The sequence below is a fragment of the Mauremys mutica genome, chromosome 6 (assembly GCF_020497125.1).
Source record: "Mauremys mutica isolate MM-2020 ecotype Southern chromosome 6, ASM2049712v1, whole genome shotgun sequence".
NCBI lineage: Eukaryota > Metazoa > Chordata > Testudines > Geoemydidae > Mauremys > Mauremys mutica.
This window is the reverse complement of record NC_059077.1, coordinates 39974976-40000224: the sequence shown is the minus strand read 5'-3', so window position 1 is coordinate 40000224 and position 25249 is coordinate 39974976. Positions and strand designations below refer to the sequence as shown.

The following is a 25249-nucleotide window of genomic DNA, read 5'->3' as shown; positions in this document are numbered from 1 at the left end:
GAAGGCCTCCTTGGCAATTAATTTGTACTGGACCACAATGTCCATGGACAAGAACACCTCCTCGCCCAAACACCTACTAAATTTACTCAGTACCCTAATATGCTGATATCTCCTGTCACTCATTCTGTAAAATCTCCCATTCCAAAACCACCATCATCTTCCATTTATATCACCACTGCTATGCTGAATTAATCTGTCAAGATATACCATACTAGTATGTCCAAATACTAATAAAGTTTTACTCTCTCTAAATCATAAATAACTGAAATAAGTAGGAAAGAAAATTCCAGCTTCTATTCATGCTGTGTCAGTTGTCTTCTGTATCTCAGACCCTGTTCTGAGTAAGTGAGGTTCTACCTTGTAAAGTGATTCTGAAAAATGGCAATGAGGGGTTTAATATAGAATCATAGAATTCAAGATCAGAAGGGACCATTATGATCATCTAGTCTGACCTCCTGCAAGATGCAGGCCACATAAGCCGATCCACCCACTCCTGAACTAATTCTCTCCCTTGACTCTGCTGTTGAATGCTCCAAATCATGATTTAAAGACTTCAAGTAGCAGATAATCCACCAGCAAGCGACCCCTGCCCCATGCTTCGGAGGAAGGCGAAAAACCTCCAGGGCCACTGCCAATCTACCCTGGAGGAAAATTCCTTCCCGACCCCAAATATGGTGATCAGCTGAACCCCGAGCATGTGGGCAAGACTCTCCAGCCAGACCCTCTGGAAAAGGCTAACAATATCCCAACAATATGTATTGTTTCATTTATTTACATATCAGATTGGTCTGGTTTACAAGTAAAAAAGATAGAAGTAGCAGAGAATCCTGTGGCACCTTATAGACTAACAGACGTTTTGCAGCATGAGCTTTCGTGGGTGAATACCCACTTCTTCGGATGCAAGCAGTGGAAATTTCCAGGGGCAGGTGTATATATAAGCAAGCAAGAAGCAAGCTAGAGATAACGAGGTTAGATCAATCAGGGAGGATGAGGCCCTGTTCCAGCAGTTGAGTTGTGAAAACCAAGGGAGGAGAAACTGGTTCTGTAATTGGCAAGCCAGTCACAGTCTTTGTTTAGTCCTGAGCTGATGGTGTTAAATTTGCAGATGAACTGGAGCTCAGCAGTTTCTTTTTGAAGTCTGGTCCTAAAGTTTTTTTTTTTTGCTGTAGAATGGCCACCTTAAGATCTGTTATTGTGTGGCCAGGGAGGTTGAAGTGTTCTCCTACAGGTTTTTGTATATTGCCATTCCTAATGTCTGATTTGTGTCCATTTATCCTTTTCCTTAGAGACTGTCCAGTTTGGCCGATGTACATAGCAGAGGGGCATTGCTGGCATATGATGGCATATATTACATTGGTGGACGTGCAGGTGAATGAACCGGTGATGGTGTGGCTGATCTGGTTAGGTCCTGTGATGGTGTTGCTGGTGTAGATATGTGGGCAGAGTTGGCATCGAGGTTTGTTGCATGGGTTGGTTCCTGAGCTAGAGTTACTATGGTGCGGTGTGCAGTTGCTGGTGAGAATATGCTTCAGGTTGGCAGGTTGTCTGTGGGCGAGGACTGGCCTGCCACCCAAGGCCTGTGAAAGTGTGGGATCATTGTCCAGGATGGGTTGTAGATCCCTGATGATGCATTGGAGGGGTTTGAGCTGGGGACTGTATGTGATGGCCAGTGGAGTCCTGTTGGTTTCTTTCTTGGGTTTGTCTTGCAGTAGGAGGCTTCTGGGTACACATCTGGCTCTGTTGATCTGTTTCCTTATTTCCTCGTGTGGGTACTGTAGTCTTGAGAATGCTTGGAGGAGATTTTCTAGGTGTTGGTCGCCCAACGCATCATCAGGGATCTACAAAACGTCTGTTAGTCTATAAGGTGCCACAGGATTCTCTGCTACTTCTACAGAACCAGACTAACACGGCTACCCCTCTGATAAGTAAAAAAGATGTTTTTCCAACTGCCATTTACAAAAAATAAAACATAATTGAGAAAAAAGTTAGATTCTTTCCTTCTTCTGCAATCATATCAATAATAAAAGTTTTTACAAGCCAAAATCTGCCCAGATACAATTGTGCAACCTAACTGCCTTCAATGGGTTTGCACAAATGTAGTTGACTGGAAGTTAATAAACTACTGATGATGCACACGAAAAGTATGGGTTCCAGCTCACTTCCTTTTAGCTGTATTGGCTCCTGAAGTCCTAACAAGAGTAGAAAGTTATTTTTGTCCATATTAAGTAGATGAAACTCTGAACACACAAGAAACAACGTATTGCATAAAGTGGTGCTAGTGTTACCATGGAGGAAGTGGGAGCTGTCCGTAATATTTTATGACTGTCTCCTTGTTTGTTATTGTGATGTTTACTGTATGTATACAAGGGGTTAATTCAAGATGGGTTAGTTACAATAGGCAAAAAAGGAGACAATGACCTCTTAGCAGCTGCTCTGCCAGCACCTGACACAATGCAACACAATCCCTTTGTGGGCTCTGTCTGATCCCCTGGTGAGCTGCCAAAACCGGTTTAACCAGATTCAAGAGATACAAGAGGAACAAAGGACATGGCTGGTCCTAAAAAGGCAATACCTTACTTGAAGGGTGCAGGAAAAGAGGGGGTAAAATGAGGTTCTGAGCTAAGGTGAACTGAGACTCCAAAGGCTGAGGTGTCTGCAATAAGATAGACCTACCTAAGACCATAAGTGAGACAGATACACAAGTGGACTTTTGATTGTGTTACAAACCCTTTTTTGTTTTGTTCCGACTTTAAGATTAAACAATACTTTGTTTTGAAAAGGCTGTTTGGGTTGCTTTGTTATCCACTTTGGAAAGGAAGACTTGCTGGTGCCAATCTCAGTTGGGCCCGTGGAAATATCACAATTAGCGCACACAGTGCTGTAGCTGGTGACCTGGTCTAAAAGTGAAAGACTCACACGATTCCACCCCAGGACAGGTTAAGGTAAGAGGCCTAACACCTGAAGGGTGCACTAATCAGACTCCTGGGAGGTACAGAATGAAGGTGCAGCTAGACCTGTAACAGTGACTGTTACATAATGATTTTTCAAAGTAAAACCACATCTTAAGGCAGTAAACAGTTTCTCAGACTGTAACTAAAGAGATAACCTTGTAATTAACATCTGGGAAACAAAGTATTCAGTTATTTTGTAATTTCTAACTACTTGATGTAATTTTTTTTTGTCTGTATAATTTAAGATAAGTAGAAGGTTTTACTTTTTTTTTTTTTTTTTTTTTTTTTTTACAACTGTATGTTTTGTGAGGGATAGCTCAGTACTCGGTCCTGCTAGTGAAGGCAGAGGGCTGGATTCGATGACCTTTCGGGGTCCCTTCCAGTTCTATGAGATAGGTGTATCTCCATATATTTGATTTATCTATCTTTCAGAAATATTCTTAACCAAAGTCCATACTACACAAAATGAACATTTGTTTATTGATCAAATACATTGGAAGTCACCGCAGTTCTAGGATGAGATTTTTCACCCCTGTTGTGGCCCCTTTAACTGCATAAAAGGGACGGAGTAGAATAAAGGAGCCATACAAGTCCCATATCTAGTTGGAGGAGGATTTCCCCCATAAAGCTGCCCATAAAGGACTCCTTCACAAGCTCTGGCTTAGGGAGTGGTGCTGGAGGCAAGGCTGTACGGGCATGTCAGAGACAGGGCCACACTGAGGCGATTCTGGGCAGTGCTACGACCCATAGGACAGCCCAGGAAGCTGTTATAACTTCGGCTCTCCGGGGCTCTTTAAGATGTGCTGGAAATGTCTCACGCTCCCAGAGTAAACCAGAAAAAGAAAGGTGCAAAGGTGGCTTAAAGCTCCCTTAGTCCTTCATCCCCAGCCGCAAATTCTGTACTGTACACTCTCTGGTGTCTGCAGTTTACTAGCCCAATTTTACCATATGTAAAAAAATGCTGACATGTTTTAAAAAAAAGTTATTCTGCTTTGTTTACGTTCTAAAATTGTCTGCCACATGCAGGATTCTGCATGCAACATACAGACCCTCTGTTATTGGGAAACCTATTATTAAAAACCCTCCCCATTAACTTTCCCTGACCAGAAGAAAATAAAACAAAAAACAAATCACTCAGTTGTTCCAATGAGATGATTTCTTATTTCAAGAATGATCTTTTAAGGCTACATGATTGATCATTTCACCATAAATAAGTGGGTGAAAATCAAATAATGTTTTAGATTTAAAAACAAATTACCAATTCTAAGTGCTAACTACTCCACCATATTCCAAATATACATTTTTGCGAAGGATAACTTATCCAAATATTGTAACATATTACTCATTACCTGTGCAGCTACTTTCTTCATGCTGTCTGGAGGAACATCTTTGAGATTAAGTGTGCCAGATGAGTAGTTCTGCTGTCCTGAAATGAATACATCCTCTTGGCATGGCTCTCCTGCAGTGGATGTCTGGGGATGCTTTAAACAGGGTAGAAATAACTAAGCAAATATTTCTTCAAATTATCAAAATGACTCAATATTTCTTAAAATATTAGAATAAATTGCTAAATTTTTACATTTATTTTTGCTTGTAAGGACGCTAATCATATCATCTGAGTTTGCATGGCCAACTTAATCCTATTAATCAAATCAGAGATCCATAAAATTTAACCCCAACTTTAAAAAAAAATACAGCTGTTGAAGGTCTTAAAGCCACATAACACAGATGGTTCACAAGAAAGGTGAACAAATGTCCATGGCTGCTATGCATTGACTTACAGGATTAATACAAGTTTCTTGTGGACCTGAATTCTTCTAGATTTAAACACCAGATCTTCATTCAGGCTGTTCAATGCTGAAGCTACCTTCATCTTTCTTGCCAACCTACATATCAACTTAATTTGCTTGATTGCCTCTAGACATCTTTAAATAAGGCTTACTTTACCAAATATTGAAAATAAATGGATAAACCCCAACTCAGGTCGCTTCAGACCTGGATCAAATTCAGAAACAAAAGGATCATCAGCTATAGTTCTGGATACAGAGGAGGGCAAAACAGAAAATAATCTTAGATCTTTACAGCCATCCGCATGTGGAAGCCAATTAGAAAAACAATTTGTTTTGTAAGTTGTAACGCCTTGTAAAGAAGGTAGAGCATATGAACTCAAGGCAATTTAAATGTTTGTGTTCAGTGCCCAGGAACTCATAACACAAGTTTAAACTATTTTTATAATTTGACAGTGCTTTCCATGTATAAAAGGACAAAACTCTGATTATTGATTTAAAGACATATTTCAAGTTTCCTTTTCCCCCTCTATATATTGCAATAGCCTACTGTAGGTACTCACACGAACAATGTGCACACCAGAACCTCTTCTGTCTGCAACACTCAAGGCAACACTACTCTGGCTGCCATGCAGATCCCTAGAGCTGCCATACTGAAAGTTGCTAACTGCAGCATAATTGGAATTAAAGGACCTAGACAGCATGCTCTGAATAAAGAGGGGACAGATTTAACACAGAGATTAGTGCAGCATGCATAAACCACAGGACATGTTATACACAGATTTATACAGACATATATTCCATATCATGCAAAAATAAATATCATGCAATTGAATTAGCTGTGGCATCGTGAAGTACAAAAAACCTCCATGACACTCTGTTTACATTTATTTACGATAAACCAACATGCAACCTAACATATATATATATAGAAGGCCATTCAGATGTATATGTGCTCAGGAAAACAATAGAGATGTTTAACTCATCTAAATTGTCATACTTTAATTATTTCCAACATATATAGGTATGTTGGTGGAAAGGAAAAACTGACAGCCAAGATGCCCTTGTGCTGAAATTATTTCATTCTCAGCAGAGACATTATTTTGTCTCAACAGTTTTCAAGATTACTTGTCCAACAATGAAAATTTTTTCAGCCATAGAAATTTTGTTTTTTCTACCAACACAAAAGGAACAAAATAAATAACATGCATTCAGACAAATTTATTGAGCAGAGATTTACCTAGCAGGGAATGTAAGTTCAAGAATACTGGAGGCTTTTATTTATTTATTTATTTTAAAGCTACAGTACCTTGCAACATTGACCTCTGTAGTATTGGCAATGGTTTCAAAAAGAAAAGCAGCAAGAGCATTACCACCTTCCCCCATGAAGTTTTGTCAAGACAAAACAAATGAAAGAACAGGGACACCCAAAATAAGAAAGGGGAAAGTCCCAAAATTAACCAAGGTGACAAATAAACTACACCTATTTAAACAGTGACATTGAATCTACTGCATGACAATATTTGTGTACAAAAAATTACATTCATAATGTTAAGGATATGCCACAAAACATCAAAAGCCAGGAAATGCAGTTTTGTGTGTTTCTATGAAATTCCTGTGTGATTGTTTTCTGTTAAAAAAAGTCTCATAAAAAGTTCCAAACTTATAATTTGATTAAGATACTATAACCACTGTTGGGTGAATACTTTTGTTTTTAAATGCACATACAGGTCTGTCGCATCTTACGCGCATTTAACATGCGTGATTTCAGCTTTACGCGGTTGGCAAAAACAAAAACAAAAAAGAGAAAAATAACAATTTAAATACTGTTTCTGCAGTGCGGGCGATTCTGCCCGCTATTCAACTCAATGTAATTTTGACTATATGCGGTTTTCGCTTTACACGCTAACCGCGGAACGGAACCCCCCGCGTAAGATGAGAAAGAACTGTACAATACTGATTTATGGAATGCATACTAGTCACCAGAGACACTGACTACACTACTAGGAGTGTTCCTGCTACATTACACTTGTGGGATGCTCCATCCAATGCCACTGACCATTGGGAGCCTAATAAATCAGCAGTGCCCATTGGGACTACACAGTTCTTCTTACAGCACCAACCGTTTGGAACCCAGGACATGAGAGGCTCTACAGTTCCCAGTTGTCTCACTTTGTTTTGCTAAGCCTGGGAATACAATGCCAAGGGAAAGCGGAAGATGGGTGAGCAGTGTGAACCTGCTGAGGCAACATTAAGAAAACCACAGTTACCGTTCTTCAAATAACCCCTCTCATTTAAGGTGGTCTCTACATATTCCCATTTGTGGGAATCTAGCAAAGCATTCCAACCCCCAAGAAAGAGTCCTAATTATACAAGGATTGCAGTATTGCCCTTCCAAAATGGGCATGAGATCTAAATGACAAATTAAAAAAAACAGTGCTGTGTAAACATGTGGGCAAAAGTCCAGGTGGCAGCCTTGAAGATTTCTATCATGGAAATGTTACAGATGCAAGGCACTGATGTCTGAGCTAATGAAGAAAGCATTAAGACTTTGAGGTACCGACACCATAGTTAAAACATACACATGCCAAAAAATGGTCTAATTGATGTCATTCTGCTCCCTCCACTTCTAACAAATCATAGTAAATGCTAACAAAAGATGAACACCTTAAAAACAGTTGAATTAAGCAAAAAAGGTATTTACACTTTTTTTTTTTTGGAAAAGCAGAGGAATGAGTTAAAAAGAGGAGTTTTTTCAACTGGTTTTTATGGTCACCAGGAAGCTAAAGGAAATCTGCCAATGTAGCCATGTGCACCCTCTGAATAGAAACCTATGATCCACTCCTAATGCTCATGGATCCATGGCAACATTTTGTTCTCTCTCTATAAGAGCATCAGGTCTCCTGATGGAGATACTCCACTCCCTCCACAACTCTGTTTCTTCTTCCCCTTAAACTATCTCCTCTACCAAACACAATGTATTGTCTCACAATTCAGACAGTTTCAGTTAAATACTTAAAATGGGAACTTTCAACAAGATAAATACAGAAACACTACCCTGACATTATGTAAAATACAATTAAGTAATCCATATCATTAAAGATAATTTGGTGAAAAAGATTAAAGGCTTTTAAAATAGAATAAAGCTAAAACACAAAACAAAAACAAAAACACACCCAGGGCATGGATGATCAAATTTTTTTGGCAGCTTATATATACATACATATTTGTGACCACTAGAGAGCAGCTTTACATTATAAGGAAAAGAATGGATTCTAGGGGTACAATAACTGATTCTTCGCGATGTGTTGTCCACATGTTCCACTTCTAATGCATGTGTAACACCAGAATCTTTTTGAGTAGCAGTGTCTGTTGTGGCCTGTGTGCCTTCCCAGCACTCCTTAGCCAAGGGCATAAAGGATGGGGCAGCTGCATCTAATCTTCAGTTACGCTAAATCTAAATTAGCAAGGATTTTCCAATAGCAGGAAAGGAGGGTAGGCCATGGAAAACATGTCTAACACATCTTGAAAAGCCAGAATTACTGTAGGGTAGTAACTTCTTTCTTTAAGTGACTATCCACATGTTCCACTTTGGATTACTCAAGTGATAACTTGCATGGAGACAATAGGCACTACTAGAGTTTACTGGAAAAATGACTGCATGACAGCTCTGTCAAAGCAGGCTTCAGACAGGGAGATCTCCACCAGGGAATAGTGCTAGGTGAAGGTGTGAACTGAACTCCAGGTAGCTGCTCAGCAATCTCTAAGACTGGGGCACCTTGCAGGAAAACTGCAGAGGCTGCCTGAATTCTGGTGGAATAGGTCCAAATGAGCCACCACGTAGCATGTCTTAATATGATTTGAGACCCATTTTGACAGTATTTGGCTGCAAAAAGATGTCTCCATGCTGTGAGTCCTTGAGTGATCATTCATGGCTGAGTACTGATGACTGAGTTGGTCTGCTAAGGTGTTTTGTAGACCAGGATGATGTAATGCTACTGATGTGACATGGTGACCTATACACCATTCTCAAAGGTGGTTTGCCTCCTGGCACAATCGTGATGGGTGAACGCATTCCTGTGGTTGATACAGTACGTTGCTGTGGTGTTGTCAATGAGCATCTTTACTGTGGCCTCTCAAACCAATAGGAAGAAGTCTACGCATGCCAGCCAAGTGGTTCTCAGTTCCAGGATGTTTATGTGAAGCCTGGCCTCTTGGGTGGAATGGAAGCCTTGGATCTGAAGGTGGCCCCGATGACCTCTCCATCCTATTGCAGATTCATCAGTCACTAGTTATGCTGAGAAGAGATGAAGAGAAGGGCACCCTGGCTGCACACATGTAGAGGGTCCTTCCACCAATCTATCAAGGAGAGGACCTTCCTGGAGAAATGTGAACAGCATTTCTCAGTGGTATCTGCCTGGTCGATACACTGATCTCAAGAACCCTTGCATGGAACACAGGTGAAATCTGGCAAACTGCACTGCACAGATGCATGAAACCATGGGACCAATGAGTTTCAGATTGTCAGGTGAGACTGATGCTATCTCACCTGGAAATTAGAATGATAAGAAATCTGTCCTGTGGGCAGGCAGACCTTCACTAGTGAGTACAACACTGCTCCTTATGAACTCTACAGTCCAAGGGCCAATGTGGCAAAAAGAGCTGGGACTGCTCAAATGGAGTAGTTCATTGTTCATGTACTGAGGTGATTGACCTCAGATCAGTCAGTCATTGAGGTAGGCATAGATCTGAATTCTTTCTCTTCTCAGATGTGCAACTATGACCACCATGCATTTGATGAAGACCCTGTGCCACATGGAGGCCAAAGGGAAGCATTCTGTACTGGTAGTGAGACTTTTCTCCCAAGAAACCGGGGGGGGGGGGGGAGAGGAAACTTGTGGGGCAGGAGTATTGCAATATGAAAGTGTATCTCTTGTAAGGTAAGTGTTGTAAACCAGTCTTGAGAATCCAGTAGTGATTATGGATGCTAGGGTCACCATCCTGAACTTGTTGAATTGTTTGTGGGCCAGGATAGGGCACCATCCCCCTTTCTTCTTTGGGACCAGGCAATATAAAAAAAGAACCAACCACCACCCTGCCTTGGAATTCCAAGGGGACTACACCTGCTACGAGGTGTAAGAGGGAGTCCATTTCCTTCCTGAGCATATCTTGTGAGAGGGTCCTGGCCAGAAGGAGAGGATGGGGAGGGAGGGACTAGAATGGGATAGAGTATCCCTTCTCCATAATCCCCAGGATCCACTGATCCAGACAGTCCAATTCCATGTCTCCTGAAACAAACAAAATTCCTAAAGGTAGGAAAATTTGGCTCTGCAAGACTCTTAACCACACCATCAAACCTACTATTATGAGTTTGACGGAAGGTGTGTACTGGAGGAGGAACAGGCTTTTAATTAATAGCAGCTAAATACACCTAGAATGGCTATAGTTTAGTTTAGTTAAATTTTGGGATTACATCTTCTCATCTGGAACCTCTTCCTCTCCCTCCAAAGCTTGGAAGATCTCTGCTGACTGTAAATAATATGAGGATGGTTGCCTCTACATCTGACAGAGTTGAGACTTGTACAGTTTCCTTCTGGGAACCAGAGTGTACATGCCCAGGGAGCACAAAGTCGCTCTTGAATCCTTGTGTGTGAAGAACCCCATCAGCTGCAGATTCCTCAAAGGGGTGGTCCTCCATGGTTATTTGAACTACCTTTGGTATTCCCAAGGACTACAACCAAGAGGCCTAGTGCATTACTACTGCAGTAGCGATACCTCAGGCCACCCTATGAGAAGTGGCAAGAGAGACCTGTAATGAGCGCAGGGCCGGCTCTAGTTTTTTTGCCGTCCCAAGCAAAAACAAAAACAAAAAAAAAACCTCCGAGTGTGCAACTGCTGAAGCAAAAAACAAAACAAAACAAAACAACCCGGAATGCAGCCCCTAGAATTGTGCCGCCCCAACCACCTGGAATGCCGCCCCTGGAATTCTGCTGCCCCAAGCACGTGCTTGGTTTGCTGGTGCCTAGAGCCGGCCCTGAATGAGAGGTCATGCCACCAGCTGTCCTTCCTGCACTACAGATTTTTATCTGTCGCAAATTAAGATATCAGAGGGGTAGCCGTGTTAGTCTGGATCTGTAATAGCAGCAAAGAGTCCTGTGGCACCTTATAGACTAACAGACATATTGGAGCATGAGCTTTTGTGGGGTGAAGACTCACAATGCCCAGAAGGACCACAAATGCATGGGGATTCTGGAAAGGGGGTACAGGCCAGGGTAAGTACCATGCAGGGCACTGCTCAAAGACATCTGCATAGTCTCTCATGTGGGAGTGGTCTCTGATTGTCCTTTCAGGCAGGCTAGGGTCATATCATTCTGGGGTGTGATGCAGGTAGGATCATATTGTTCTGGGGTGTGTTGTCTATCACCTAAATCCTCTGAGGCCAAGGAGGAGAAGGAATACATCTCCTTCACAGGTGGAGCAGATCTCTCAGGTGCTCCAGAGGGACCAGGCAGCTCTTGTGGTTGCGGTGCAAGGTTCGGAACCTGTGAAGACAGTTTCTCAGCAGAAGACAGCAATAGAGACTCAGGCTGATCGGAAACTGCCAAGTCTCCCAGTACTGGTGAACCATGTAGGTACCATGAACATGGGTTCCCGAGGTGAACACTTAGGGGAAAGGATGGCTGGTATTGTCAAATGTGGACTGGATGCAATCAGTGCTGAGATTTTCAGTACCAAAGGCAGCATCTAGATCAGAACACTTTCTGATGCCAGGAGGTCTGAAGAGCCCTCCTGCACTGCTGACTTCAGTGCTGAGTGCTTTGATCCAATCTCAGGCATATCAATGACTCCTAGGGAGTTTTCCCAGACTCGTCAGTGGTCGCTCAGTGGCGAGGCATCAGCAGAACCTGATCTGGGCCTTGAATTGCCTCCTAGGCTGTATCTGCTCAGGACCAGAGAGAGAGCACCTTGCAAAGAGTGCTCCTTATGTCTTCTCTCTTCAGAGGACCTGGGTGAGGAAGTGAAGGAGGTTTTGGCCAACTCCATGATAGAGGAATGGGACTGCTTTATAACCTTGGCTACAGCACATCCGGGTGCGTGTAGGACACAGATGTGGCTGCAATTCACAATGCTACACACACAAAAATTCCAGTCTTGTGTGGATGGGATGCATGCACTCCAAACGTGGAATACATGTGGACAATCACTTGAAGAAGAGCCTTTCTTCCACTTACAAAAAAAGTAACAGTGTAATGAACAATCCAACAATTTTTATTGACTATTCAAGTCTCTATATGAAGATCTATTTCAAAAAAAGTCTTAGCTATCATTTTTCCTCTAGTTGCATATTTTCAGATTACTCAATTATGATAGGAACATATCCCTTATGTGCTTTAAAATGGGTTACACATATTCATTGCTACGTTGAAGTTAGTCATTAATCTTATTTGCTAGACATCAGGCTTTCATTTGATCCCTTATGCAAACTGCTGCTTGAAATGTTTTCCCCTTTACATCACCAGGCGAAAATGTCCAAGAGCCAGACAAAACAAGAATTAGCTTCTCTGGTCTTGATTTATAGGCAGCCTTTGATGATTTAAAATTTAAAAAGATTATTCTTGTACAAGTTTAGAAACTATGGAATTTATAATTTTACAAAAATCATTCATGAAAACTTTTACTAAAAAATCCTAAATAGAAATAATGATAAGTATGTTATATAAACCACTGAAAGTCAGGTAATGCAAAGCAAATGTGAACAGTGATCTTACCCATACTACTGTGTAAAAGTACAGGCAGCAACATATGAATTAAAGATGGCGATATTATTTTTAAGTTTGTATTTCCTGATTTTTTTTGTTTTGTAAACTTTATAATGTTTAAACACAACAGATTCTTTTAATCTGTGAATTTCCTTTCTTTGTTGTGGAACGTTTGTTAAAGAATATGTACTTGTGATCTTCTAAATTAAATAATACAGTTTCTTTCCCCCGTATACATCTCAGAGGTCTAGAATACAGTATGGAATAACTCCTCACAAAATTAAAAGCCCATTTTGAGTTATAAACAGAAGCACACCTGAAACTACCAACTTCTGATTTATGGGACTCTCATAATTTAAGTGACCTGAAAACCAAAAAACTTAAAAAGGTATGGTAATTGTAATGCTATTTGCTGAATGCCTTAAATAGAAAGGGACAGAAAAACATGCAGCAAATAAAGGACAGTTAACTGTTCCGCAACTGGCGTTCTTTGAGATGTGTTGCTCAGGTGTATTCCACAGTAGGTGTGCATGCTCGCCACGTGCACCGGTGCTGGAAGTTTTTCCCTTAGCAGTACCTGTAAGAGGGGGGAGCACCGCTGCGACCTCTGGAGTGCGCCTCTATAACACGTTATAAAGGGAGCTGCGCACTCCCCCAACCTTCGGTTCCTTCTTGCCAGACAACTCCGACAGAGGGGAAGGAGGGCAGAATGTGTGGAATACATCTGAGCAACACATCTCGAAGAACGCCAGTTACGGAACAGGTAACTCTCCTTTCTTCTTCAAGTGATTGCTCGTGTGTATTCCACAGTAGGTGACTCCAAGCTATATCTGATGGAGGTGGGTAGGAGTTTAAGGGTTTCTGGGACGGAGTACCGCCCTACCAAACCCGGCGTCATTCCTTGCGTGGGAGATGATCGCAAGAAAAAGTGCGAGGAAAAGGTGTGGACAGAGGACCACGTGGCAGCCCTACATATGTCCTGGATAGGGACATGGGCTACATAGGTGGCTGACAAGGCCTGCGCTCTCGTAGAATGCGCCTTTACGATAGGCAGCGGGGGAACCCCTGCCAAGTCGTAACATGTGCGTATGCACGAGGTGATCCAGCAGGAAAGGCGCTGGGTGGAAACTGGTTGCCCCCTCATGTGCTCTGCCAACGCAACAAACAGTTGCGAGGATTTCCTGAACAGCCTGGTTCAGTCCACATAAAAGGCCAGTGCTCTACATATGTCTAGCATGTGTAGGCGGCGTTCCTTGTTGGAGGAATGGGGCTTAGGACAGAGTACTGGTAGGAAAATGTCCTGATCCATATGGAAGGTAGAGACACTTCGGGAGAAACGCAGGGTGTGTGCGAAGCTGGACTTTATCCCTGTGGAAGACTGTATAAGGGAGTTCCAAGGTCAAGGCCCTAAGCTCCAATACACGACGGGCTGAGGTGACAGCCACCAAGAATGCTACATTCCATGACAGGTGGGACCAGGAACACGTGGCCAAGGGTTCAAAGGGACGACCCGTGAGGCGGGATAGCACTGCGGGACCGGGGCCCTGGCATATGGGAATGCACGATCTAAGCCCTTTAAAAAGTGGGAGGTCATTTGATGGGAAAAAAACGAGTGACCTTGCACTGGAGGGTGGAAGGCTGAATGTACCCTGACGGAGACAGGAGCTAGTCCTTGGGTCCTAAGGGACAGGAGGTAATCAAGAATGAGCTGGAGGGATGCGGATGACGGGGAGGCACCCTGCTCACCTAGAGAACCTAGATCATTTGGCAAGGTACGTCCGTCGTGTGGATGGCTTTCTGCTCTCCAGCAGAATTCGTCTGACATCCTCTGAACACCTGCCCTCCTCCTAGTTTAACCATGGAGCAACCATGCTGTCAGGTGAAGCATGGCCAGGTTGGGGTGGAGAAGGCATCCCCTCTCCTGGCAGAGGCGATCCGGGCAGAGCGGCAGCCTCCATGGGGGGGGCTGCTAGAAGTTGCGGGAGGGTCCCATACCAATGTTGGCGGGCCCAGTCTGGGGCTATGAGGATAACCCTTGAACCGTCTGCCTTTACTTTTTCCAGGACCTTGCCTATCAGTGGGAACAGTGGAAAGACAAAGCAGTTGGCCTGACCACCGGAGGAGGAATGCATCTGAGATCGCCCCCCTTTCTGTCCCTGCCCTGGAGCAGAACTGGAGGCAGCGTCAGTTCTGGGTGGTAGCAAAGAGGTCGACCCGGGGAGCTCCCCACTCTCAGAAGAGCTGTCGGGCGACATGCCAGTGGAGTGACCACTCGTATTGGCGGGAAAACACCCTGCTGAGGTGATCGTCTCACATATTGCGCATGCCGGGTAGGTGGAAGGCCCATAGGGAGATATTGTGGGCTATGCAAAACTCCCATAGGTCCAGGGCTTCCCGGCACAGGGCCAAGGAATGTGTGGTCCCCTGCCTGTTAATGTAATACATCGTGGCCATGTTGTCCGTGAGGACTCTGACCACCTTCCCACGAAGGTGCAAACTGAACGCTATGCACGCCAGGCATACTGCCCTGAGCTCCCTGACGTTTATGTGGAGGGATAATTCCAAGGTCGACCATCTGCCTTGGGTTTGAATGCTCCCTATATGGGCTCCCCAGCCCAGGTCTGAGGCATCTGAAACCAGGTCTAGTGAGGGAGGGGCTTCTCGGAAGGGAATCCCATTCAGCATGTTACTTGGGAGGGACCACCACTGCAGAGTGGCCGCTACATTGGGTGGTATCATGACAACCTTGTCTAGGCTGTCCCTGGACTGGGAATACTGGGAGGCCAACCAGAGCTAGAGGGGCCTCATTCTGAGCCTGGCATGCCGCACCACGGATGTGCATGCTGCCATGTAACCTAGATTTGAAGGCACACTCTTGCCGTGGTCACAGGGAAGGTCGTGACCGAGGCTATGAGACTTTTGAGTGTCTCGAACCTGTCCTGGGAAAGAGAGGCTGTGGCTTCTAAGGAGTCTAGCAGAGCCCATATGAAGTGTATGCGCTGGACCAGTACTAACGTGGACTTGGTCACATTCACCACTAGGCCCAGACCTGCGCATGTGGACAGCAGGAATTGTATCTGGGCCTGTACCTGGGACCGGGAGTTGCCCTTTAGGAGCCAGTCATCCAGGTAAGGGAAAATTTGCAGCCCGTTCCTCCGGAGGTGGGCTGCCACCACTGCCATGCATTTGGTAAAAACCCTGGGGGCCGTGGAAAGGCCAAAAGGGAGGACCGCAAACTGGTAATGGTCCTGCCCTACCAGGAAGTGGAGGAAGCGCCTGTGACCCTTGAAAATATGGATGTGGAAATACGCATCCTGGAGGTCCAGGGACGCGAACCAATCCCCCGGGTCTAGGGAGGGAATGATGGAGGTCAGGGATACCATGCGGAACTTGTAACGGACCATAAACCTGTTGAGATTCCGCAGGTCCAGGATGGGCCAGAGCCCGCCTTTCACCTTCGGGATCAGGAAATACCGTGAGTAAGACCCCTTGCCCTGGAATTCTACCAGTACCCTTTCTACCGCACCCAGATCGAGGAGGCGCGCCTGGCTTAGAAGGGGGGCATGTTCCAGTTCCCCGAGGTCCTCCAGGGGGTGGTGGAGGGTGTGTGTGAAGCGAACTGCAACATGTAGCCCCTGGAAATAGTGCTGAGGACCCACTGGTCTGATGTTATATGGGACCACTCCACTGGGAATGCAGATAAATGGCTGCAGAACACAAACTTTATTAACTGGGGGGCTTCCGCGGCAACAGGCCTGGTTGCTCCCCGCCCCGCAAAGAGTCAAAACTGCCTCTTCCCCTGCTTCTTGCCCTTCGAGGGGCCTGGTCGCAGGGCTGAGCGGGATTGATGTTGGGACCTGTGTCTCTGCTTCCTCAGTCTCTTATGCAGGGGCTCATATCTGCCTCTAGTGGGAGGTGCTGAGGTCTGCAGCCTAGGTTTGTCCTTTGCTGGCGGGACATATAGGCCCAGAGTTTGCAGGGTGGTGCGAGAGTCTTTCATCCCATGCAGGTGGACGTCAGTTTGGTCCGCAAACAGCGCTTTCCCATCAAAGGGAAGGTCCTGCATCAAGGACTGGAACTCTGCAGACAGACTGGACAGGAGAAGCCAGGACGCCCTACGCATAGATATGGCCAAAACCATTGAATGGGCTGCCGTGTTGGCCATGTCGGCCGTGTCCGAGGAGGCCTGGAGGGCTGCTTTCACCGCTGCTGCCCCTTCCTCAACCAGAGCCTTGAACTCCTTTTTGCCACGCTCCGGCAGAAGAGGCTCAAACTTTGGTAGAGACCCCCATAAGTTAAAATCATAGTGGCTCAACAGGGCTTGGTGGTTGGCCACCCTGAGCTGGAAGCTCATGGAATAAACCTTCCTGCCAAAAGAATCCAGTCTCCTGGCGTCTTTGTCCTTGAGGGTGGGCGTGGGCTGACCATGGCGTTCCGGGTGGCTGACTGACTCCACCACCAAGGAGTTGGGTGCTGGGTGGGAGTACAGGTATTCGTGTCCCTTAGCCAGGACAAAGTACTTCCTCTTCGCTTTTTTGGAAATAGGTGCCAGGGAAGCTGGGGCTTGCTATAAAGCAGTCGATATCTTGGCTACCCCTTGGTGGAGAGGTAAGGCCACACAGCCCGGTGCTGAGGAGGACAGCACATTGAAAAGGGTGTCCGACAGTTCCTCTATCTCCTCAGCCTGGAGTTGGAGATTTGAGGCCACCCGCTTGAGGAGCTCTTGACGAGCCTTAAAGTCCTCCTGTAGAATGGGCGGAGGGGTGGCTATGGTCTCCTCCAGTGCCAGCGAGGGGGCTAGTCCGGCTCCCAGGGCATCAGGAGGTGCCGGTGGTTCGACCCCCAAGACTGAATCTGGGCCCGGTACCACCTGTTCGGTACCCGTCGACTTTTGACTCTGTCACGGGGAGCGGGGAGGGCATGGGACACTCTGGCTACTGAGCGGGGTCTCGCCTGGGCAGGCAATTGCGGCCACAGTGCCCATTGACACCACTGCCCCTGCCACGGTGCCCCTTGCCACTGACCAGCTTGGGTACCGGGCGGTGCAGCTTGGGGACGGGCGGCTGGGTGCCGAAGCCGAGGTCACCGTTGACCGCACGGTGCGGTAAGAGCAGCGGGAGCATCTATGGTCGTGTCAGTGCTGACCTCAAGATCTGGACCTCGACGATGAGGAGCAGTACTCGTCGGAGGTGCTGCTCTCATTGTCATCCTGGTGGTCGTAGCTACAACACCTAGGTGCCTGTCGAGGGGAACTCCGGTTGTGGTATCTGGTGGAGCGGGCACTTGAACCTGAGCATCTGTAACGACGGCGTCGGGATCTGCTCCTGTAGCCACGATTCGAGGAGCATCGATGCCACTTGTCTCGGTGCCTGTCCCCCCGGTGGGGTGTAGAGGACCCTCGAGACACCCGCGCGGGCGAGTCAGCCAATCTGAGCGGAGTGGAGGGCTGACGCGAGCTAAGTGAAGACCTCGTCAAACGGGGTGGCGCATGGTCCTCGGAGTGGGGACTGTGTCTTGCCGGAGAGGGCAGGTGTGCTCCCAACGGCAGCTTCCCTCGGGACCGGATGCCTGTCTCAAGCGGCACACCCAGCACCGGAAGGGAGAAGATGTCACGCACTGCCTGTGCAGCCTCCGGTGTCGATGGCATTCTCACCACGGGACAGGCACATGTGGACGGGACCGGGCTATTCTGCTCAGCGTGAGTCAGAGGTCTGGGTCCCGAGGGGGATCGTGGGCTGCCCAACTCAGGTCCGGCCTCACTCCTGTCTTTTTGTCAGTGCTGCTGAGTCTCTCCCTGCTTCTTAGTGGGTAAGCGGTGCTGGCTGGTGGAGGGAGTCTCACTCTGCACCGAGGACGCGGTGCCATGTCCGAATGGTGCGCCGGTGCCGGGGCCAACACAGATTCCATTAGCAAGGCCCGGAGCCAGATATCCCTCTCTCGTTTAGTTCAAGGCTTGAACAATCTACAGATTTTACAGCGGTCTGTAACGTGGGTCTCACCCAAGCAATGGAGACACTGAGCGTGCAGGTCGCTTCTTGGCATAGAACTGCGACAGGAGTCGCACTACTTGAAGCCTGGGGCTTGCCCCGCACCAGGCAACTAACTAAAGAAGTTATCCAACTACTGGAGAAGATGAGTACTACTAAGGCTAAGAGGAGAGCTACAGCAAAGCTGGAGTGGAAACTTCACTGGCAGCAAGAAGGAACTGAGGGTGGGGGGAGTGTGCAGCTCCCCTTATAGTGCGTTATAGAGGTGCCACTCCAGGGGTCGCAGCGGTGCTCCCCCCCCCCCCACAGGTACTGCTAAGGGAAAAACTTCTGGCATTGGTGCACGTGGTGAGCACACACACCTACTGTGGAATACACCTGAGCAATCACTTGAAGAAGAACTGGATTTTCACATTCCTCACTATTGTATTGGCCAGTTGTCTCTCAAAGCCAGCTCAGGGAAGCACATCTGTGGCTCTTTTGAAATTCATGGCATGATTTTGAGATGTTTATCATGTACCAAACAATATAAAAATAAATGCTACCTATAAAAGCACACTCTCAGAGAAAGAGAAAGCATCTCTCACACAGACATCTCCACACTGTACTCAGACCACTGAATGAAAAACCACTGTAAAAACTAATAGCATTATTTATAAAAATAAAGCCACCCTCTTAAATGTTAAAGAAAAGATAAACCTAGTGGTTTCAACATAAACTAAACTAGACTGGTGGAAGGGAAGGATAAGAATTAAGGAGACAGCATTTATTACACAATACCATTCTAATAGGAAAAAAAAAGTATAGTGTTATTAAACACATGGAGGGAAAGGATGAGCTGTGAGGGCAACACATTTCTCACACTGGTTCTTACACTACCCTCATCACCTAGTATCTGGTGTCTTTCAGTAATGTATTAGGTGCCCTGCCTAACATTTGTAAAGTCACTAACTGACATAGTTCCCTCTGGTACTTCATTCACTGAAGCATAAGCACTCTGAGGTCTGGGTATGTTTGGACCATCAGTACTATAGGTTCTGGCAGAAAAAAGTCTCTGTTGCCAAGACATTATTGGCAGAGCTCTTCCCATTCTCTCATCTTGTCCTCGGGGAGAAGGTGCATAAAGTGTAGTGTATTTTGTTTAGGTAGAGTTGGTTTTGTTCTTTATGTTTATGCTTCTATGTATTTATACAAGAGAAGGCAAGGTTGAAGACGTGCACCTTACACTGGGAGTGGAAGGTAGGGAGGTCTGTGATGGTTAGGGCCCTACCAAATTCACAGCCATGAAAAATGCGTCAGACCGTGAAATCTGTTTTTTTGTGTGCTTTTACCCTATACTATACAGATTTCATCGGAGGAGACCAGTGTTTCTCAAACTGGGGGTCCTGACCCAAAATGGAGTTCCAGGAGGGTTGCAAGGTTATTTTAGGGGGGGGGGGTGTCATGGTCAGTGGTGGATTAGCCACTGGGGCCTGTGCCCAGGGGCACTGGCCAATTGGGGGGCCCCCCCACCACACTCTGCCTGCCCAGCACTGCTGCTGTTGAGCAGGGTTGGGGGGGCGGGGGCTTGCTCTGCTCCGCTCCACCTGCCTGGTGCTTCTGCCGGGGAGCAGGGCAAGTCTCCATGCCCCGACCCTTCTCCCCAGCAGAAACACGGGGGGTGGGTGGGGAGGGACAGAGGCGACTGCAGGTGGAAGGAGTGGGGAGGGGCCCCCTACTTGCTCTGGCCAAGAGCCCCATAAAAGCGTAATCTGCAACTGGTCACAGTATTGCCACCCTTACTTCTGCACTGCCTTCAGAGCTGAGTGACCAGAGAGCGGCAGCTGTTGGCCAGGTGCCCAGCTCTGAAGACCGCATCCCGCCATCAGCAGCACAGAAGTAAGGGTGGCAATACCATACAATTACAACACCGTGAAATTTCAGATTTAAATAGCTGAAATCATGAAAATTATGATTTTTAAAATCCCATGACTGTGAAATTGACCAAAATGGACTGTGAATTTGGTAGGGCCGTAGTGATGGTCCTTAGTTTCTGTGGGTACTCAAGGATCCACCACAATAAAAGCACTATTGTGAGATCCTTAAAATGTACATGATATCAGAGCTCACATACCTACCCAGATAAGGCTTGAGGCCAGAGTCTAGAACTTATTCCTACAAGGAGGGAATTACAATAATTAAGGTTCTTGGTCATGAGGGCTAATGTTGCTGTTCTGATTTTATCACATAAAAAGATTACAGCCTGAAAAAAACCTGTGCAGATTCAAAAAAATACTTTTGTTCCACGTCCATTTAAAAGTCATGCTTGAGTGTGATGTAGGGTGACCAGATGTCCCGATTTTATAGGGACAGTCCCAATTTTGGGGTCTTTTTCTTATATAGGCTCCTATTACCCCCCAGCCCCTGTCCTGATTTTTCACACTTGCTCTCTGGTCACCCTAGTATGATGCCAAGATTTTTAACTTTGCTTATCATCTTCAAATAAATCCCCTTAACAAGCAGGGACATTGAGGTGATGGAAATATTAACATGATAATCATTACCTACCAGAAAGACTTTATCTTCCTGAGGGTAAGGATTAAGCAGCTTGATGCATCTGACTGACAAAAATGTCATCCAAGGAAAATGTTTTCAAGGACAAGAAATGTGTATCGCCAGCGGAACAATGACACTCTGCCCTATATTTAGAAAATACTTTCCTAAGAGGCTTTGTATATACATTGGGCAACATGGATGACTACATTCCTGAAAGATGCTATCCTCTCTTCATATCCCTTGGTGATGACATATAATTGTTCAACAATGCCAATCAACTCTTATCTTCCAGGTATAGCAAAGCAGTTGCAGAAATATCAGCCACTGTCTCTTAGCCACCGATGGTCAGTCATATACAAAATCTGCTGGGATCTACTACATGATCAGGATGGCTAAGTGCCTTATCTCAAAGCATCAAAAGATCATTCAAGACTCTGACAAACATGAACTCCAAAATACTAGATTCCAGATTAATATCTACTTAGTGTGACTTTGGTGCTCAGATGCAACTGAAACTACAAAGCCATTAACTTTTCAGTCACCTTGCAAAATAGAATATAATTTTTTAAAACTACACTACAATTAAAAACACTTACCTGAGCCTCTAAGCGCTAGCTCTATAGCCCAGCAAGGCTCCTTGGTGGAAGCCATGATGTTACATAATGCTTCATTCTAATGTAGTTGAACTGAGCCAACGAGTATGATGTGGGCGGAAAAAAAAGTTTTTTTCCTTTTTTTCAGGACGGGTAAGTTTATCATCAGTTATCTGAATATTTCTCAGAGACACTCAGCACATACATTTATAATTACCTATATTTTTTGAAAAAAATGTTCACAGGTCCCATTACAAAAATTTCAGAGCACATTTTCATTACAAAGTGAAAAATTAATCAAAATACAGATTACGTAGCTTTTTTTTTTATAATACAGGATGATAGAAAGATGAACAATAAATTAACAATTTTTTTTTACCTTTTCTAACTTTTTAGCTTCAATGTGTCGCAGTACCTGTTCCCGCCAATCATGAGGGACTTTGCTTTTTCCTGGAGGGTCTAACAAAGAATGTTCAGAATTAACCCTTGGGTTTGGTCTTTTTGTGGGACTAGTCCGTGAATAATTAAAGTCACTAACTGACATAGTTCTTTCTGGTATTTCATTCACTGAAGGGCGAGCACTCTGAGGTCTAGGTACATTTGGACCATCACAGCTGTATGTTCTTGCAGAAAGAGGTCTTGGTTGCCCAGACATTATTGGTGGAGCTCTTCCCATTGAATGCAAATCTCTATATGTTAAGTAGTCCCCTTCAGGAACCTGGGCACGCCTTGGGGGTCCAGTATCACCAACATTTATGGAAGCTGTAGAGGATATGCTGCTCTGTCTCTGAAGAGTATTTCTGGTTGCTCCAGGAACAAGTCTATCATTCGGTGGAATAGCCCACGTTTCTAAATGTCTTCCACCCATCCTTTGATGCATGTTATATGCAGCATTGGCTCGAACATTATTATGATTGGAGAAATTCATGTTGGCAGAATGTTTTACATAATTAGAGCTTTCTGTGCTGTCTGACCTAGATAGACGCTGAGGTGGTAAGCTCCCTTGTTCTATTTGAGCATTTTGTTTTGGGAGCCACAAGGTGTCTTTGGCTGTTGTACTGCTGCTATATTGGATATTATACTGAGGTACACTGAACATCTGTGCACCACTCGCCACTGGTCCTCTAACTACATTAGCACCTTCAGGATTGTGATTTGAATCAAACTTGAACAAAGTTTTTGTACAAGATACTAAATCAGAAGATGATGATGATCCAGGAAATACCTGCAAAGGCTGGTCATATAGAAGAGTAGCAGACTTGCTTCGGACAATGTTTTTTCCATCTGGACCAGCAGATGCTGATTTTACCACTGAGCTGGACTCTTGGGATCCATTGTCATTGACAATATCAAAAATTTTTAGAGCACCAGTGTCGATGTTGGTGATACTGTGAGATTTCACCACAGGGCCACTTCGCTGTGGGGACAGATCTTCAGTGCTCTTTGAAATACATATATCCACAGAAGAATCAGTGTCAACTGTGATGCTTCTCTTCAATTCAGCCTTCTTTGGAGACTGAGGTGCTCTCTCAGAATGTCCATTCACTTTATTTATAGAACAGAGGTTAGAATATTGATTTCTATTTTCCAAGTGCTCAGTTTCTTCTTTCATATTATAGTTTGAACAGCCCTTTACCGACACTATTTCCTGTGTCTTTAATCTTTCCATAACACTTGGTTGTATTGTATCTTCAGTAGTCAGTTTGTTGATGTTCATGTTAATTTGGTCTAATTTGTGTGATTCCTCAGTAGTTGTGTTTAGATCAACTCCTTTTTCTATTAGAACTAATCTCTCTTCAATCCTTAACTCATATTCAGGCAAATTTGTAACTTTCTCTTGCACATTGATTTCTTCTTCTGCTGTGATGTTTAATTCACCTCCATTTTGCAAAAGGCTATTAAAATTTTCATCTTCTTGCCTGAAAAAAAGATAGTTCTTTGAGAAAACCAGAGAGGCTGCCAATAGCATTGATCTATTTTTAAATACTGGTTCAGATAAGTTGTGTATTATCATGCAGAAGTCCCACACCATGGATGCATGATGAGACAAAAGAACAATTGCTGACCTAATTTATAATGTTATATTCCCATTAGGAAAAACATTCTGTACTAATTGGCTAATCCTACAAGTCTTACTCACATGACAAGTTGCACTGAAATTAATGGACTATTTATGTAAACAAGAATTCTTGTATTAGCAACAGGTTGTAAAATCAGGCCCTAATTTCAGAATTCCACTAAAAAATTCAGTGCTAATGTTTCAATATTTTACTTATAATTTTATTGCAACAAAAATGACATATTTCTGATTGGATACTTCTAAACGTAAGATCAGCATGAGAAAAATGCCTTGATTTTAGTTCGTTATATCATATTTTAATTACTAAACTATAGACTGCTAGCCATTAAATTAATAGATTACAATATTTAAGGAAATCTAACCACTTTTTGCAACCTGCGTCGTTAAACTATTTGCTTTCCAATATCCTCTGAATAATAGTAAATGATATGATGAAGTTTTCTGTAGAGGTAGTAGAAAAATAAAAGTTGAAAAGGATCCAATTATTGTACCTTAAGAAGATGGGAACAGATTCTTGACTATTACAATTTGCTGGGGTGCCTTTTTTTTTGGGGGGGGGGGGCAAGTTATTTTGTGTTGCACTTCAAGATAAAAGTCCTATTTTGTTATTTAAAATTATTTTAGAATATGAACATTTAAATTAATTATTTAATGAACAATAATCAAGGTGTCAGACTGGACTACTACAACAATTTTGTACTAAAAGATAAGCAACAAGTTTCTCTATTGTAGTTGCTCCGGTATCCTTGCTGTTATAGCCTTGCTATAAACGGTTTCACAAACCTGATTTTGGAAATAGCAGCACTACGTGTTTCTTTGTCCGGAGAGCACACTGAACTGTCATTGCTACTGTCAGTATTTAGAGAAACTGAATCTGACATTCGAGAAGGAGAGGAACAATTGCTGTTATTGTGATTGCTGTTGTGGGTGGCTTCATCTGATAAGGAATCTGCATCTTTATCTGAAACAAAATTTTTAAGTTTAGTCATGCACATATTGATCTTCTATAAAGTCAACAAATATTCACGTGTAATGCTTATTACTAAAAAAGGAAAGTATAATTTCTTCATACACTCTAACACTATAAATAATTATTCATTATTCATTATTATTATTATTATTATTAATTGCCTTTGCAAAGTTCAGTTTTGCTTCATATAATTTGACGGAATTTCTGTTTTTGTCAGCAATGGTTCCTTTTTAAGGAACAGCTGGTTAAGTGCAGCCAGTACTTTGTCCACTAGTGAAATTCAACTTGTGCTCTTTTTAAGGTTTATTGGCCAGGTACCAACGTTACATTATATAATCTTTTCCAAAGGCCATCAATCAAATTATGTTTCACATGTTTCTGTTTTTAGACCCCCTTCAAGTGCTTATATTGCACAAATGTTATTAGCTTTTTTCCCAAGTGTTCAGCTTCGTATGTGAGAAAAATGGTAATGTAGCAGTATACAAAGTTGCTACTTCCTAACCTTATGATATAATTCCATTTATTTGAATCCAGTGTGCCCCTCATGAAGCCCTATGTAAATCATCTGCTGATTGCGGAGATAAAG

The 25249-nt window shown here is 44.2% G+C and overlaps 2 protein-coding genes across 17 annotated transcripts in view; one reads left to right on the top strand and one right to left on the bottom strand.

Annotated features, from left to right (window-relative positions):
• Positions 1–25249, bottom strand: part of ERBIN (erbb2 interacting protein) — a 250944-nt gene that overhangs the window by 15217 nt on the left and 210478 nt on the right. For 4 of the 5 annotated variants that reach the window (XM_045022267.1, XM_045022269.1, XM_045022268.1 and 1 more), the window contains 4 exons: positions 24477–24654; positions 21993–23532; positions 5302–5445; positions 4301–4432 (listed from right to left, as the gene is read on the bottom strand). In XM_045022267.1, the coding sequence (XP_044878202.1) occupies positions 4301–4432; positions 5302–5445; positions 21993–23532; positions 24477–24654 (1994 nt within the window). The remainder of the gene's footprint in view (positions 1–4300; positions 4433–5301; positions 5446–21992; positions 23533–24476; positions 24655–25249) is intronic. The other variant, XM_045022272.1, reaches the window with a different exon arrangement.
• LOC123373324 overlaps positions 1–25249 on the top strand; it is a 73722-nt gene that overhangs the window by 35585 nt on the left and 12888 nt on the right. For 3 of the 12 annotated variants that reach the window (XM_045022302.1, XM_045022300.1, XM_045022301.1), the window contains exons 3-5: positions 14562–14799; positions 15540–15626; positions 16508–16864. In XM_045022302.1, the coding sequence (XP_044878237.1) occupies positions 14562–14799; positions 15540–15626; positions 16508–16805 (623 nt within the window). In that variant the 3' untranslated portion in view covers positions 16806–16864. Of the gene's footprint in view, positions 1–2784; positions 2943–14561; positions 14829–15539; positions 16865–25249 lie in introns of those variants that run through there. The other 9 variants (XM_045022304.1, XM_045022303.1, XR_006580657.1 and 6 more) reach the window with 9 other exon arrangements.